Genomic DNA, 18,683 nt, shown 5'->3' with positions numbered 1-18,683 from the left:
ACTGTTGTAAGAAAATTTGTTGTCGAGGTTGTACCGTCGGCAATAGCGCAATAAAACGTCTCTATAAGTCATAAGTAACTTGAAGACGTCGAAATTTTATTTAACCGCCTTATCTGTCTCGATCTCTGGCCTCCAACCTTTGTATTTAACATTGTCAGACAGTTGTACCTTTATTAAATCATGGGTATTTCTGAAACAAAATATCCTAAACCAGATCCTGAGGAAGCTCCTGGATGAATCGTTGTGGTCTCACCTTTTATACTACCCCCTGGATAGACAATTTAGCAGGGTGGACTGAGCCACAAACTTAATTTCTGACTTATCCTCGTGGTGGTACCTTTAAACCTGAATATTTGATGTCTGCTCATTCTCAGATTTATGAAGGGTTGGGTGATCCAAACTGGGACTATTCGTATATGGGTAATGGATATCAAAAATGGGTTGAGATCAAACCAATTTGGGATCAATATCACTAAATACCGAACTCAAGGAGAGCATTGCAATCCCTTCCAAGAACCAATTCACAAACTAAACCGAAACCCTCGATCATAACGAATGTCCAACCTCTGCCGTATAACGATGATGGGTCTTCCCCATCCGCCCCTACGGTCCGTCGATATACCCTTCTCTAAGTCTAACCAACCCGTTTGCCAATCCGTCAGGTCCGGTCGCAACTTGTGTCATTAAAACCGTACTGGAAATTCCGATACGAAACTCAAGAACAGCACTCATCATAAGCTAAATAAAGGCTTCACAAAATAATAATACAGATACTGAAACGGATGATACGAGGGATGTGGGTCCGAACTCCGGATCTGAGATAGATCCGCCACCTTGGTCCGCCCATGCTGCCAATACAGCATGTATCTGGTCTAACTCCGCTCGCGGTCCGAAGGTCAACCCACCCTCCATAGGAGATCTTAAAGATATTATTAAAATGCTTCCATCTCCATCTAAACCGTTTCATTTTGTAGTCACAACCAACTAACCGGGGCAGATTATAGATTTATCCTACACACAGTCCTAGGGGACAGTTACGATGAAAAAACCCTTCTCAAAGCAGTGCCCAGCCTAAACCCTAAAAACTATGAAATTAAGACCGAAACAAAAGTCGAAGATGAAAATGATGGGGAAGGGAGAAGAAAGGGTAAGAATGATTATTGAAACGGTTTAGGGAAAATGTGGACATTATTGGGCGAAATTGAGTTAGATGAGAATACTGCTAAACCACTATTCCTCACAACTTTTATGCACAACTGTCGTCCGGAGGTGCAAAAGGTATTAACTCTTTGGAGTCTGAGGGTGTTTTTGGCCCCTTGAGAGATTTTGACATGCTCTTACATTTGGTTCTTTTTAGTTGCTTTTAAAATATAATATTGACAAAAGACTTATTACACTGTATTCAGGACAAACTGGGCTACCATAATATGTAAACAGTTATATGTGTGTGTTTGTATTTTTGACAAAATAAGGTGGTTTTTGAAAAAGCAAAAAAAAAAAAAACCTCACTGAAATAAGGCCACAAAACCTATAGTAAACATGTTTTCACGAGACTTTTTGAGAACAGATCTTCTAATGTAGGTTTTTTTTTTTTTTTTATCATGTGAAAATCTACTGCCTGCTCATTCACATTAAACAATACATTGATTTAAAATTTAAAAGACACTTTATACTTTGTAAGGCCATATGCGAAGAGGCGTCGACATGCTGTGACTGACAGCTTTGTAGACAATGGGTCGCATAATGAGCTGTCGATTACATAATGAGCTGTGAATCACTGAGCCAGGATCTGGGTGAGTACAGGACTACAAGAAAGAATGTGTTTCCTTTGTGGTTTGTTCAAAATTGCTTCAAAAATCCCTATGCCACTCTTGAAAGCAGTTCCTGTTCAACTGAAGACACAGGTGAACATCGCATGCCAGGCATTTCCATGGTGTTTTGTGGTGCTTACTGTAAGAAAGGATTCCTATTCAGTTGTATTTCCACGCTTCACCACTAGTGGCAGACATACAGTTTACCAAGCAATGACAAGCTCAGGGTAGTTAGTGTTAGCTTTGCATGCTACCATCCTCTCATCCACGGCTAAATGTCTTCTAGGATGATAGATTGCTTTGCATGTCTTATGGATTGTGTCCATAAGCGGTTTCACTCTGAACAGACGGTCATGTTCAGATGTGCCCCTCTTTCTGTCATTTTCTTTGTCTGCATCTGGGTGACTCATGTGTACATTCCACAAAATTGTCCTGTATCTGTCCCTTGACATAATTGTTGCTGGAAAGGGAACTGTGAAAATACTGCTCTGTCGCCAGTAGTCTTTGATGGAGGGCAACTTTACCAGTGCGATGTAAAATAAGAGCCCAATGTAGCGATACATCTCACTCACGGTTACATCTCTTCATTTGTATTTGCGTCCCTTGGCTATTTACTTGGCAGCTTAAGCATTTGTGTTGTGGCACAGAGTTAACACAACACTCTCCGGGAAAAACATTTTAAATAGACTAAATGGAGAATGAGTGTCAGAAGACCTCAGTTGAGGTCCAGGTCGCAGAGTCTGTTGAACTGTGTCATTATCTGTCTGATCCTTCCATGACATGGTGGACTGTCTGTGTGCTGCCTTTGCCCTTTTTGGAGCAGGTGCCTAAACACATCTGTTTATGAAACACACACACACACACACACACACACACACACACACACACACACAGACACACACACATCACTAATTGTGTCATTGGTAAAGTTTTTTGCATATGTCATATAATGCAATAATGATTCAAACTAAATATAACTGAAGAAAATATAAAATATGTACATAAATATGTATCATCCTAGAAGACATTTAGCTGTGGATGAGAGGATGGTAGCATGCGAAGCTAACACTGGGAGGACACAGTACATGAAAGTCAAGCCAACTAAGTGGGGGTTCAAGTTGTTTGTTCTTGCAGATTCCTCAAATGGATACACTATTATTATTTAATGCATAGTATTGTAGCCCTACAGGCTAGGATTTGCAGAACCCTACTGTAGTGTATTGTTATTGTTTTTGTTGCACTCTTTATTTTTTATACATACTGTACTGTATTGTTTTATTGTTACACAATTCCCTTTTTAATGCTGTCCTTGCTAATGTGTATTTTAAATAAACCACAAAGGAAACGCATTCCTTGTTGCAGTACTGTACTTCTCACTCAGATCTTGGCTCAGTGATCCACAGCTCATTATGTAATCGACAGCTTATTATGCGACCCATTGTCTACAAAGCTGTCAGTCACAGCATGTTGACGCCTCTTTGCATATGCCCTTTCAAAGTAGAAAGTGTCTTTTAAATTTTAAATCAAAGTATTGTTTAATGTGAATGAGCAGGCAGGATGATTTTCACATGATTAAAAAAAAAAAACTACATTAGAAGATCTGTTCTCAAAAAGTCTTGGGAAAACATGTATACTATAGGTTTTGTGGCCTTATTTCAGTGATTTTTTTTTTTTTTTTTACTTTTTCAAAAACGATGCATAAACCTTATTTTGTCAAAAATACAAATACACACATATAAGTTGTTTACATATTATGGTAGCTCAGTTTGTGCTGAATACAGTGTAATAAGTCTTTTGTCAATAATATATTTTAAAAGCAACTAAAAAGAACCAAATGTAAGAGCATGTCAAAATCTCTCAAGGGGCCAAAAACACCCTCAGACTCCAGAGGGTTAATGGGCATGTAGGTGAAGGGAACAGAGGTGATGAGGAGGTGATGGGTAGGTATGGTTTTAAGGAGAGGAATGTGGAAGGGCAGATGGTGGTGGATTTTGCTAAAAGGATGGAAATGGCAGTGGTAAACACTTATTTTGTGAAGAAGGAGGATCATAGGGTGACGTATAAGAGTGGAGGAAGGTGCACACAGGTGGACTATGTTCTATGCAGAAGATGCAACCTGAAGGAGATTGGAGACTGTAAGGTGTTGGCGGGGGACAGTGTAGCTAGACAGCATCGGATGGTGGTCTGTAGGATGGTTTTGGAGGCAAAGAAGAAGAGGAGGAGAGTGAGGACTGAAAGAAGAATAAGATGGTGGAAACTGAAGGAGGAAGAGTGTAGTGTGAGGTTCAGGGAAGAGGTCAGACAGGGGCTCGGTGGTGGTAAAGAGGTGTTGGATAATTGGGTAACTACTGCAGGAGTGATGAGGGTGGCAGCTAGAAAAGTACTTGGTGTGACATCTGGAAATAGAAAGGAAGACAAAGAGACGTGGTGGTGGAATGAGGAAGTGCAGGAGAGCATAAGGAGAAAGAGGTTGGCAAAACAGAAGTGGGATCGGCAAAGAGATGAGAAAAGTAGGCAGGAGTACAAGGAGATGCGGCAGCAGGTAAAGAGGGATGTGGTGAAAGCCAAGGAAAAGGCATATGAGGAGCTGTATGAGAGGTTGAACACTAAGGGAGGAGAAAAGAATTTATACCGATTGGCCAGGCAGAGGGACCGAGCTGGGAAAGATGTACTGCAAGTTAGAGCAATAAAGGATGGAGATGGAAATGTGTTGACTAGTGAGGAGAGTGTGTTGAGAAGGTGGAGGGAGTATTTTGAGCAGCTGATGAACGAGGAAAATGAGAGAGAGAGAGAGAGAGAGAGAGAGAGAGAGAGAGAGAGAGAGAGAGAGAGAGAGAGAGAGAGAGAGAGAGGATGTGGAGTTGGTGAAGCAGGATGTGGATAGGATTAGTAAGGGGGAAGTGAGAGCAGCGATTAAGAGGATGAAGAGTGGAAAGTTGGTTGGGCCAGATGACATACCGGTAGAAGCATGGAGATGTTTAGGAGAGATGGCAGTGGAGTTTTTAACCAGATTGTTAAAGACAAGGAGGTGGAGCTGGAGGTAGCAGAGCTGAAGATGTTATGGTTTTTGTTGGGAGTGACAAGGATAGACAAGATTAGAAATTAGTTTATTAGAGGGACAGCCCATGTAAGATGTTTTGGTGACAAGGTGAGGGAGGCGAGATTAAGATGGTTTGGACATGTGCAGAGGAGGGACACGAATTATATTGGTAGAAGAATGCTGGGGATGGAGCCACCAGGTTGGAGAAAAAGAGGAAGGCCAAGGAGGAGGTTTATGGATGTGGTAGAAAAACAATTGTTTTTCTAATACTATAAATTTTTTCAGTGAAGAAATTCATAAAGTCCTCATTACTAAACTGTGATGGAACATATCTTTCATATACCTGATTTGTTGTTTAATTTAAAGGAGTACTGAAAAGGAACCTGGGATTGTTTTTGTTGTTTTCTATGAGTTTGCTCAATTGTTCAGCTCTAGCAGCTTTTAGCGCCTGTCTGTAGCTAAGCATACTTTCTTTATATGCAATTCTAAATACCTCCAATTTAGTTTTCCTCCATTTTCTCTTCAGATTATGGGCTGTTCTCTTGAGGGCATGCGTATGACTATTATACCAAGGTGCAGGTGTTTGTTCTCTAAACTTTTTTAACCGGATGGGGGCAATGGTGTCTAATGTGCTAGTGAGGATAAGGTCTATGTTGTTAGTCATTTCATCAAGATTATTAGCAGTTATGGGTTTAGTGTGAAATTGAGATAAATCAGGCAGGTTATTTATGAATCTGTCCTTAGTGGTCGGAACAATAGTCTTACCAAGTCAATAACGTGGTGAAACACGGCTAATCTGCTCTACCGGTAGTGTGTATAATATGAGGTAATGGTCTGTGATGTCATCACTCTGAGGTAAAATATCTATATCAGTGATGTCTGCTACGTGGGATATTATTAAGTCTAGTGTGTGGTTAAAAGGATGAGTTGGTCTGGTGATGTTTTGTTGAACCCCAAAAGAGTTCAATAAGTCCACAAATGATAGTCCTAGGGCATCATTTGCATCATCTAAATGAATTATTAAATTAAAATCTCTTACAAGCAGCACTTCATCAAAACTGATCAAGAGGTCTGAATGAAAACAATCAAACTCTTGGAAATTTTTTTTTCAGTTTTAACTGCAATAAGATTTTTTCTGGATCTTGTGTATTTAATTCTTGGTTTTACTACACTCGGAATAGATACGGTTTCTATAAATTGGGCTGTGTGCTCACTTTTAACTATTTGGTTCGTTGTATAACTGTTCTAATAGTCATCAATTGCATGATGTCTTACTAGTCAGATGGTATAAAGCATCCCAGAGATGTTATCTGACAGCACTGCTGCTTCAACTCTGCTGGGGTGCAGGCCATCAGGGCGGAAGAACCTAGGACGTTTCCAGAAAAAATTCCAGTTATCAACAAAGAGAAGTTTGTTTTCTCGACACCATGACTGTAACCATTCATTTAGTGCAAAAAGTCTACTGAACTTCTCAATCCCTCGCTGGTAAGTGGGAAGAGGTTGTGACATTATAATCCTCATTGTGGGTGATGTGCAGCGTACCGTCTCCACCAGGATCCTGAAATTTCTCTTTAAGATCTCTGTTTGCCTCGTTCAGAATCGCAGAGACCTGCACAGCGACATCGAGAACACGAGCACCAGGAAAACAGTGAGTGTGCACCTTACCTTTGGCTTCAGTAGCGCGAACAGGCCGGACGATGGAATCTCCAAGAATCACATTATCGCATTCCGTCTCGCGGAGAGGAGCGAAGCGAAGCAGTTCTCGGTTGAGATCTCGAAGGCCGGTGGTGGTGGCGGGGAAGACGTTCATGACCGGGGCTTGGCTCGCGTCTTCCACTGCTGCAGCATCCAGGGTCCATGGTGCACCGGACAATTTAGAATTATTTAAGGAAGAAAAAAGGATAGATAAATAGTAAAGTTTGTTTGAAAACGGCAAGAAAAAATACAAACACGGAACTCGCGGCAAACAAGTCAAACACAGGAGAAAATGGTTAGTAAATAACGCGTAGGACGCGATTGCCGCGCTATCCACGCTCCACAAAGCTCTCGTCCATGCCAGCGCCCTCCCGGAAAGCAGAGAAATGAGTAAGGCTACCTTTGCATGCTCAGAGGGGTCCGTTCTTTTGTCAGGGTTCGGCGAGACAAGGCCGAAAGCCGATGTAACAAAAGCCGTGATTTTATTTAAAGGAACCCAGAATAATCGTACGCTCAAGCACAGGCTTCAGCCATACCATGTAAGTATAGTAAAGCATGAAAATAGCTGTCAACAAAAGTGAGTACATCTGAAGTGAGCATGTCAAAAATGTGTCTAGCACTGCCTTAATTCTTCTGGGCATGGGATTTCCACTCCTCCATTATGACATCACGGAGCTGCTGGATGTAAGACACATGGTGCTTCCCCACCATCCGCTTGAGGATGCCCCATAGGTGCTCAATAGTCTTCAGGTCTGAGCAAATACTTGGCCACTCCATCACCCTCACCTTCAGCAAGGTAGTTGTTATCTTGGTGGTGTGTTCAGGATTGTTTTCATGTTGGAAAACTGCTGTTCGGATCAGTTTCTGAAGGGAGGGCATCATGTTCTGCTTCAGAATGTCACAGTACAAGTTGGAATCCATGTTTCCCTCAATTAACTGCAGTTCCCCAGTACCAGCAGCACTCATGCAGCCCCAGACCATGATGCTGCCACCACCATGCTTGACTGTAGACAAGGCACAATTTTCTTGGTGCTTCTCACCAAGGTCACCATACATGCTGGTCACCATCTGACCATACATGTTTATCTTAGTCTCATCAGATCACAGGACATAGTTCCAGTAATTAATGATGTTGGACAGGTTGTCTTTAGCAAACTGTTTGCAGGCTTTCTTGTGAGCCAGCTTCAAAAGACGCTTTCTTTTGGGATGACAGCAAATGGGCATGTTGCAGTGTGCGGTGTATGACAAGCGGACCTTTTCCATTTCTGTAACCTCTTAAGCAATGTTGGCAGCACTTGTGCATCTGTTTTTTAAAGCCAGCTTCTGCACCTGATGCACAGCACGAGGACTCAACTTCTTTGATCGGCCCTTGCGAGGCCTGTTCAGAGTGGAAACCGTCTTGAAAAACCTCTGACCCTAGCCACTGTACTGTAACTCAGTTTCAGGGTGTAAATTATATTCTTATAGCCCAGGCCATCTTTGTGGAGAGCAACAATTCTAATTCTCAGAAAGTTTTTGCCATGTTGAACATCCAGTGGTCAGAATGAGAGAATTGTACTCGAAGCACCAAATTTTTTTTTTTTATTGACCTTCACTCAATAATGAGGATTTCCTCAGCTCAGAGCCTAACCCCAGACATTGATGCACTTGCATCTTAAAAGAGATGCCAGGTATCTGGCTTGAACCAATGTGCAATAAACAGTAAAACAGAGTGTAGCAAACTGAGCTTGAATGAATGTTGTCTTCATGCACTTTTTCTACTCCAAGGCATGGACTGTTAATAGTTGAAAGATTGTTTTTTGTTTTTTTTAATTGAAGGAAAAAAGTATTATTTTTGTTTGTTTTACATTAAAAAGAAATTCGAAAGGCTATAGATAGACATTATAAGAAACGAATGCCACTGATGTGTTTTATTTTGGATTTAATTTCTCATGTGTTTGTTTCCATATGAAAGGGTTCAAGATTACATATATGTAAGTGTGTGATAAATAAGGAGACAACTGTGCAAACAGAGTATACCACCAACCTCAATCTTTTTGCCCATGTTCTTCTTCTTCTTTTGGCTGATCCCGTTACGGGTCACCACACAGTCCTCTGCCATTTACCTGCATGTCTTCCCTCACCACATGCATAAACCTCCTCCTTTGCCTTCCTCTTTTCCTCTTTCCTGGTGGCTCCATCCTTAGCATTCTTCTACCAATATACCCCATGTCCCTCCTATGCACATGTCCAAACCATTTCAATCTTGTAAGACCATTTTGCAGGAGTTACGCAAATGGTTTTATTCTTCTGCAACCCACACACACAGGAGTATTCTACACACATGTTTGTGTTTGATCCCGTGGGAGTGCAGGTCTCTTCTATAAACTATACAACATTTCTCCTTAGTTTATTTGCTATTTTATTCATCTGGTCTAATGAATCTGAAACTTTTCTATGGTCCTCAACATTCCCTGGTAAATAATAACACCCATGTCCGATCATAGTGCAGACACTGCCCTCCTTTGCTAATAGGATGTCTAATGCCATTTGTTCTGTATATTTGTTAGTCTAAGTGTGGTGAGCTCTACTTTTATACCTGCTATTCTGCTTCTATTGTGAAGTTTACAAATGTTGCTAGCCTATAGTGTGGCTTCAAAGTAAATCCACAACTGAGTAACACCATGTACAGGAATAAGTATGTCCCAAAACATAGCATTATTTATTTTTATTTTATTTGATGTTCAGGTGGTGGAAAGTTGACTGTGGACCACTTGTTTCTAGTTTTTTTTTGCAAGCTTTTATGATTCTATGATTCGCATCTACCTGTATAAGGGAGCGTAAAAATATTGTTTAAATTAATGTACAGATGTTATTTACAAATGTGTAGTTTACAAATGTACTATTCGGATTCTATGCGTAAATGTGTCAATTATGATGGACAATGTATAATTATGAATATTTTAATTGTTCAGGAGTATAGCCTGCGGGAAAAAAAAGTGTTTTTTTATATCCAGAAACTTAAATGCTGTTATAGTTCGGTTTGTGATGGTGAGTGGGGGGAATGCTGGGGGATATTTCCTGAAATACACAATCATCTCCACTGGTTTGAACGTTTTGCGCTCCAAGTTGTTGTGATTGCACCAGACAGCCAGCTCTTTAACCTTCTGTCTGTAAGCAGACTTATCTCTGTCCTGGATGAGGCTGATGACTGTAGTGTAGTCCGCAAACCTCAGGAGCTTGACAGAGGAGGTTTTAGAAGTGCAGTCATTTGTGTACAGAGAGAAGAGTAGTGGGAAGAGAACGCGACCCTAGGGAGCACCAGTGCTGATAGTGAGAGTCCTGGATGTGAGTTTGCCCAGCCTCACTATCTGCTGCCTGTCTGTCAGAAAGCTGGTGATCCAGTGACATATTTGGGTGGGCACGGAGAGCTGGGACAGTTTGGGTGAGCGAAGGTAAGAACTTATGGTATTAAAGGCCGAACTGAAGTCTACAAACAAGATCCTTGGGCAGGTTCCAGGTCTATCAAGATGTTGCAGAATATACTGCAGTCCCATGTTGAATGCATAATCTGCAGACCAGAAAACTTTTGGCTTTTTCCAGCTTTTCAGAGTAGTTTTTTAGCCAATCTGATCTCCTTTGTTAGAAGCTGTATAAGTTTCTCCGTAAACCACGGTTTGTCATTATTGAAGGATAAGAATGACCTGGTGGGGATAAACATATCTTTACAGAAACTGATATATGAAGTTAAAGTCTCTGTGAGCTGCAGCTTTAAAAACACTCCAGTCAGTGCAGTCAAAGCGGGCTTGTAAATCCTGCTCTGGCTTTGTTCAAGTCTCCCAAGAATTTATATTACCTAAATTAATGAGAGAATGAGTAATCAAGAATGTAGAAATAATCTGCAGTAAGGGTGTGTTGTAACTTACAAAAAATATATAAAAATAACTAACTAACTACACTCTCAAAACGTTGGAACTTAATTGAATAAATGCAATGTTTTAGCAACAACGATGATGCCTTGAGCCATTTCAAATATGTCCTTATGTCAGTGTTTTTGAACCTTCTACTCTCTTTGAAACGCTCTGCATTTGCGCGGCTTATCAAGAACTGCACTTCCCCGTTCCCCATGTGTACTAAGCTTACATTTTACTACATCCACAGAACATCTTTAAATCCTGTATTATTATGTGCTGCATTCGATTTACTATCGGAAGAGAGAAGTCGGAGCTCGAACACTGACGTCACTTCCGAGCTCCGTGCGTTCCAACTACAAAGTCGGAAAAAATAATAGACGCTTTAATGTTCGTCTTTTGTTAGCAACAAGCTAACTGTGAAAAGCATTGTGTGTTTGTTCGACAAAAGAGTGAACTGTACAGTTAGTGTTATAGATTTAAAAAAGAAACACACTAGAACTCATTAAAAGTAAGAGGTTCTACCCTGTTCTTTTAAAGTCACTCTGAGCTCGAGGCCGTCCCGAGTTCCCAGGCAGGAAATTCCGAACTGATTAAGTGTTTTCTTTTGTTTTTACTTGTCGTTGGTCGTGAATTACGAGTTAAGACCTGTCAGTCGAGTGGAACTCACGCGCACGCACACACAGAAACCTTCTTTTTTGTTATATCCACATTATTTACTTAAGTATATAGTTTCTAGATAATAAAACAAAGAGGACGTGCACATAATCAATATCACCCACATCTTTAAAAATGTCCAGTATGAACAAAATACAAAGTTGTCAGGAACTGCATTTTTGAGACAGTGGTTTCTACCCGGACAAGTTTGTGGAGCACACGGGTTTTCTCTGCGTCTATTTGAGATGGCGCTCAATCTGTAAAGAGAGTGAGGCCTGTATTTATATTGATAATAAAATAGTTTAGACAGACACGACGGAGATGATGGACGGTGGGAAACCCTCGTTGGCTCTTGTTTATCAGGCGGTACAGGCGCTTTATCACGACCCGAATCCCGCCGGAAAGGAGCGAGCTTCGGTGTGGCTCGGAGAACTGCAGAGATCGGTACGCTAAAGGTGGAAAACTTGGGGGAATTCTGACATGGGCCTCTGCACCATTGGGCTGCTTTATAAATTAATACTCTATGTGTTACCATTTAGGATATAGGATAATCGCTTCCAAAGTATATATTACGCTGTATGTTCCATCTGGGATTTTTTTTTACGTCTTGAACCGGTGTTGCGAAAACGGAACGGCTCAGCCAAACCCAGACCTGCAGTATTCAGAAGCATGTAGACTTGTGTGCGCGTGTGTGTGTGCGCTTCTCTTGTTTTTACAATATTTCTGTGACACATTCTCTAGGGTTATAGACATATCAGAAACGCATTACTCTTATAGGATCAGGTATTTACACACTGAAGAACTCGTTACACTTTAGTCACCTCTTCCAAAACGGGGCTTTTTATCGTGTAGCGGAAACACGCCTTTTTTCATTGTAGCGAATGAAATTAAAGGAAGAACCCGAAAAATGTGTAATAAAGGCCCTTTTGGATAGTCGGTAATCGAAAATTGTTTTTAACAGGTGTGTGTGTCTGTTTGGGGCCCGCTTTTCTCGCTGTCACCACATTAGAACTGTTTATACGGAAATGGTGTTTCAGGACGAATGCCGCCTTTTCATTCACACCACCTCCGGACAGCTCGTAAAAACACGCCCCCTGGTGGCAGTTATATTTCACAAAATACCCATTTAATCACAATTTGTTAAACGTAGCGTTTACTATTTAAAACCAGTTTTCACCAGCTGTATATTTAAGCAAATGTGATGCATATGAGGGTTTATTAACACAGTGCATGTCTCTTTAAGGTGACTAAAATAATCGTGTCTGTTTATATGTTTTTATTGAACCTAGAAGTGGGAGTGGTCTGTTCAGGAAGCGTTTTATTTTTATGTGAATGATTGTATATAACCCCAAAACCCAAGCAACCAGTAATTATTTGTTGCTGATGCAGACAGCTGAGCTTTTTTCTGGCTTTACACAAAACGGTACAAAAAATTCACCATTCTCTATGTACATCGGGTTTTAAATCACGGTTAAGTTCAATTTCAGCACGGTTATGAGGAAGAAATGCAAATATATGCTTTTTTTTATTAATGCAGTTTATTAATTAATTTTTGAAACAGTTTACATAAACATTTTTTTATAAAATGCCTGCTTGGTTAAATAATATATACAATTATTTTTTATATTTTATAAAAATAAAATATATAAAAAATTTAATAAATCAATTGAATGCAGAACTTTGATTAAATTGATTAATTGCTTTAATAAAATAGAATAAATAGAAAAAGTAGGGCTGTCAAAATTAATGCGTTTGTAACGCATTCATTCAAGTTCATTTTAACAGAACTTGTTTTATTACCACGTGATTAATGCAGTTTACAGTTTTGATTTTCTATTTGACCATTATTATTATTAGAAATATAAATGGTCTAGTGGTTAGGATGCGGCGCTCTCACCGCTGCGGCCCGGGTTTAAACCCCGGTCAGGGAACCAACCCCAGCCACTTTCAATGCTGGTCCCAAGCCCGGATAAATCGGCAGGGTTGCGTTAGGAAGGGCATCCAGCGTAAAAAACATGTGCCAAATCAAACATGCGGAGGATCCGCTGTGGCGACCCCTAATGGGAGAAGCCAAAAGAAAGTTTTAACGGGTCCCTGGTGGTCTAGTGGTTAGGATGCGGGGCTCTCACCGCTGCGGCCCGGGTTCGATCCCTGTTCAGGGAACCAACCCCAGCCACTCTTGGTGCCGGTCCCAAGCCCGGATAAACGGGGAGGGTTGCGTTAGGAACGGCATCCAGCGTAAAAACGTGCCAAATCAAACATTTAATAATAACAATAATTTATAAAATTATTTGACTGTTCTACTTATTCCAGCATTCTTTGACAAATGTCTTTATTCCTGCCATCCTTGAACATAAAATGCGAAAAAGTTCATATTCTTGACTGCATTGACTCTTCACGCAAAATACGCACGTATTTTGGCTCACTACAAATTATATTTCCGGTACATTTTTAGTAGATATAGTTACACTGCACTAACTTGTATCTTTTCAATGCCCCTGACATTGTTGTGCATGTTTTCAAGTTTAATAACTATGGACTTTAATTGTTAAATTTCTGTAGGTAAAAAAGATTGCATTTGGTAACAAATGCCCTGTACTGCAAAAGTTTGGTACGAATACGTTTATGATTACACCCCTAGTGTATACACATACACCGCTGCAGTGGTTTGTGTGGAGTGTTAAGTCGGGTTCCGCTAGAAACCATTTACATTTTCTAACCTTTTGCTCTGCAGTCACTAGTGTGTGATGGGCTTTGATGAATCCGCAGGCTAGGAAAGATGAGAACGATGCCTTGACTCAATCTTTTATTTAATTTAAGAGCATCACAGAAACATACAAACTTTTCATAATAATTTGCACACTCTGCATTTACTTAGTAATTTGTTTAATGTTGTAGTTAATCCCTCTATTAAAAACTTTCCAATGTCTGTCAAGGGCATGATTGTTTACACCATTATCATTCAATACTTTGTGGGTTGTCTGGCTGTTGTCTCATATTAAGCCCTGGCTTTCTTAATACGGTGGCATCATTGAGAGAGTACACCTTTTTTTTTTTCCTGCTGCATGAGATTTAAGATATAAAGACACATTTTCTCTCTATTTAATGGTTTATATAGCTGCCCCTTTTACATCTTAGATTATTTGCCTTTGCTTTGTTGATTGAGTACCTCAGTGGCTAATAGTGTTACTGGTCTTATCCAAGTCTGTTGTAATTTAATGTGATATAATAAATTGTGTATTGCCTGTACCTCTCTATAGGTAATATACATGCATATAGCGTAGCGAGGTAGCGAGGCCACAAGGCACTCAGTGATAATGTTCCAGGGAAAGATGGCTGTTTTTGATAAGATTGTTTATTGCAAGTACTACACCATGCAGTGTCATCGTGCATTTGCATGTGCATAAGAAGGAAGCCAGGTTATTCTTAGTGCCCATCATTGGCACCATAGATATGTGCATGTTGAGATTTCTGAGGTAGGACTCTTCAGAGGGTTTGGAATGTATTCATACAATTTGTGCATTTATTACCAATTTGTGCAAATATTATTTTATTAATCTATTATATCATTTAAATTAGATCATTTTTTGCTTCAAATTTATACCAACTAATCAAGTTTTAAGATTTATAGAAATAATGAAATGACTTATTTAGATAAATATTTATAATTTTGACTAAAGGCTCTACAAAACAGTTGCATTCTGTTTGCTTTAATTCTTTTAAAATATCTCTAAAACATGGAGCTCACCTGAAAAAATGGTTATGAAATTCCACAGGATGAATATGTGGTTATGAGATGCCATAATTCACAGTCTGATCAAGGCCAAATTATAAAGTCCAAGGAACTCTCCTTTTGACCAAATTTTTTTGAGATGTAAGTAAATTTTAATATCATATATGTAGGGCTGCAGCTATTGATTATTTTTGTAATCAAGTATTGTACTGATTACTCCATCAATTATTTGAGTAATTCATTCATTCATTCATTTTCTCCCGCTTATCCTAATTCGGGTCGTGGGGGCAGCAGTCTAAGCAAGCCCCCGCCTTCGACTGCTGCCCAATCCTCACAGCACCGTCCCTTACGGTCCCTCCTGCAGGTGGTGAGCCCACGGGAAGGCGGCCCCACGGGAAGGCGGCCCCACGTCACACCGACGTCACGGACCTTGATATTTCCCTCGTAAGGGACCCCCGGAGCATAGAGGGTTAAGGGCCTTGCTCAAGGGCCCAAGAGTGGCAGTTTGGCGATACCGGGGCTTGAACCCCAGACCTTCCGATCGGCAACCCAGCGCCTTAGCTGGAGCCACCACTCCCCCCTATTTAAGTAATTGAAATAGTAAATATTTTTTTCTTTAATAAAGAGCAGTACTAAATTGAAAAAAAAATTAAAAGTAATTAATTTCCTTTTTAGAAAAATGTACATTTTTATTGCTGAAATTGCATACAAGCGTATCAGTGAAAACTAAACCCATTTAGTGCATTTAATTGCCACATTACATCAGAATGCAAATACAAATATATGAATAAAAATCTATTTTAAATTACTTAAATAAATTTTTTCTTTGTTTAAAATGATCCCAAACAATGGAAACTTTGTCTTTCTCCTCATTCCTACATTTTTCATTCTGCAGTTTGTGCAGTTCTGTGTTTACCTGTCCAGAGCGCTCCAGAGTTTAGCAGGTTGTGCATCTGTAGTAATGGTCCATGGGGAAACGCAATGTTCGGTGTGTAGTTAAAATGACTACCGTATTTTCCGGACTATAAGCCGCTACTTTTTTCCCGCGCTTTGAACCCCGCGGCTTAAACAACGAAGCGGCTAATTTATGGATTTTTCTGGGGTTTTTCCCGGTTTCACAAACTTCATGCCAATAAACTAAGCCCCAAAACAGTAGACCAATGAAATTGCCGAACGGGTTCAGGTGAATCAATGAACCTCTTTATATTAAATCAGATGCGCCCCCCCTGAATCGGGCCGCACCACATCATAAATATGGATTCGGTTCCTCTGACGTTTGACCTGCCACTCACTCGGACTGTCAACAGGAAAGGAGAATCATTCGTCACGCTGAAAACGACCGGGCATGAAAAAACGCACTTAACCTGTGTTCTGAGCTGCACGGCATCGGGTGAAAAGATTCACAGATTTTTAAACGCACGACTATGCCAAAAGATAAACTCCTGAGAAAAATTGTTGTGAAAGGAAGGAGGAAGACAGTGAACAATGACTTTCTTGGTAGGCTACTGTTTAGATACAAGCCGTGTAACAGACACTGTCTTTCATTAAAGCCTGTGTAAAGTTAATTAGTTTCAATGTAGGCATATAGACAGGTGCGGCTTATAGACAGGTGCGGCTTATTTATGTTTAAAATAAAAAACTTTGTCAAAAGACAACCCCTGGCAAAAAGTATGGAATCACCCCTCTCAGAAGATGTTCATTCAAATGTTTAATTGTGTAGAAGAACAAAAAGAAAGATAATTATAGTCAATTACAACTGTTTTTACAGATCAAACACAGGAACAAAATATGGAATCACACAAATCTGAGGAAAATTATATGGAATCACCAAATAAAAACACTACTAGTACTTTGTTTCACCACCTCTGGCTATTATAACAGCTTGAATTTTCTGAGGCATGGATTTAACTAATGACAAACAGTATACTTCATCAATCTGTCTCCAGCTTTGTCTTATTGCAGTTGCCAGATCAGCCTTGCAGGTTGGAGCCTTGTCATGGACCATTTTCTTTAATTTCCACCACAGATTTTCAATTGGATTGAGGTCTGGACTATTTGCAGGCCATGCCATTGACATTATATGTCTTTCCTGTAGGAATGTTTTCACAGATTTTGCCCTATGGCACGATGCATTATCATCCTGAAAAATGATGCTACCAACACCAAACATCCTTTCAATTGATGGAATTAGAAAAGTGTCCAAAATCTCAACATAAACTTGTGCATTTATAGAAGATGTAATGACTGTCATCTCTCCCATACCTTTACCTGACATACAACCCCATATCATTAGGGATTGTGGAAATTTGCATGTTTTCTTCAGACAGTTGTCTTTATAAATGCAATGCAGATTCGTGATTCATCACTGAATATAACTCTCATCCAGTCATCCACAGTCCAAGATTTTCTTTCTTTAGCCCACTGAAACCTTGTTTTTTTTTTTTCTGTTTAGATGTTAATGATGGTTTTTGTTTGGCTTTTCTGTATGTAAATCCCATTTCTTTTAGGCGATTTCTTACAGTCCGGTCACAGACATTGACTCCACTTTCTGCCTATTTGTTCCTCATTTGTTTTGTTGTGCATTTTCAAGGCATATTGCTTTAAGTTTTCTGTCTTGGCGCTTTGATGTCTTTCTTGGTCTACCAGTACGCTTCACTTTTACAAGAGTACTTAAAGGACTCTTAAGAAAAATATTCTTCTATTCATCCAGACAAACAAAAAAAGTAGCTCAATTCTTCCATTAAATGTTGGATATTTGACTTAACTAGTTACCTATCTTGCTGCTTGTTTCTTTACTGTTCTCACTGCATTCTGCTTGGTCAACTTGGAATGTTTATTTTGATTACTTTCTAATCTTCCCAAGAGTTTTCGGTGATCATTCTGGTAGGTGTTCACATTCCACCTAATGCATAAATAGTAGAGGTCAGCCTGTCAACTGAGCGGCTAAATATAGAGACCGTTCCTAAACTAGCATTCCATTTCTAAATTCGTGCTAGGGGAGTTTAAACTGTAATCTTAGAAAACAGAGGTCAAAGTACCAGTGGCCCCTGTTTCACCAATATATTCAACTGTTCCTTAGAAACATGTAAAATTTCTAATTGCTTTCAATAGCAATGCACATTGTCACAAAGCAGCTTTACAAAAAACACATAGAATCTGGATGTACATTTTAAATGTGCTAAAATGATCCCTAATAAGCAAGCCAGGACGGACAGTTGATATGTGGAAGTAACCAGACTAACAAGATAGTGCCATTATTGATCATTTCCCTTCTGTAACTATGCTGTGTAGCGAATACCATGGTCTTGGTAATCATAAAAAAATGTAAGCATTGATGTTTTTCATTGTTTCTGAAGTTTTCATCTGATCCACTCCTGTTTGCCCAGCAGCAGTCAACATAGGCCTTTTCAACTATAATGTTATGTCTGCTTGAATACAATTATAAGCTTTATTAGCCCAGAATGAATGGAAAATGTATTTGCTGATCGTTCTGTCGGAGCCACTCTTACTCAGAATTGGTATACAAATTCTTTGTTGTTTTTTTAATGCATTTTGCAGTTGAACCCACTGTAGGTCTGACAAATGTTCCTACTGCAAGGATATGGCATGGGATAAAGCGTGGTTTATGCAACATATAAAAAGCAGAACTGTTGAGAGGTGCTAACTGCAGCCTTTTGTTAAAAACCATATCATGAATAAAACTACAATTTATATCATTTTATATACATCATTACAATTATTATTACAATACAATAAGGTTAAGATAATCATGACCTATTTACTAGATTTTTATTAATAATTCAATCATTCAGATTCAACGATTAACTGCATATAAAACAGAAATGTAATTTAAACTA

The 18,683-nt window shown here is 39.6% G+C and overlaps 2 protein-coding genes across 2 annotated transcripts in view; both read left to right on the top strand.

Moving 5' to 3' along the window:
• The window catches only part of LOC310719169 (uncharacterized protein), a 61,483-nt gene extending 56,674 nt beyond the window's left edge, over positions 1 to 4,809 (top strand). Inside the window, exon 2 of the mRNA XM_083528624.1 lies at positions 3,742 to 4,809. Coding sequence (XP_083384750.1) covers positions 3,742 to 4,695 — 954 coding nt within the window. The 3' untranslated portion in view covers positions 4,696 to 4,809. The remainder of the gene's footprint in view (positions 1 to 3,741) is intronic.
• A 6,254-nt stretch (positions 4,810 to 11,063) lies between these two features.
• tnpo3 (transportin 3) overlaps positions 11,064 to 18,683 on the top strand; it is a 42,629-nt gene continuing 35,009 nt past the window's right edge. The window contains exon 1 of the mRNA XM_083528366.1: positions 11,064 to 11,537. Within this exon, the coding sequence (XP_083384492.1) occupies positions 11,415 to 11,537 (123 nt within the window). The 5' untranslated portion in view covers positions 11,064 to 11,414. The remainder of the gene's footprint in view (positions 11,538 to 18,683) is intronic.

The sequence above is a fragment of the Silurus aristotelis genome, assembly GCF_946808225.1.
Source record: "Silurus aristotelis genome assembly, chromosome: 24".
NCBI classification, from domain to species: Eukaryota; Metazoa; Chordata; class Actinopteri; order Siluriformes; family Siluridae; genus Silurus; species Silurus aristotelis.
This window is presented reverse-complemented; position numbering and strand designations above follow the sequence as displayed.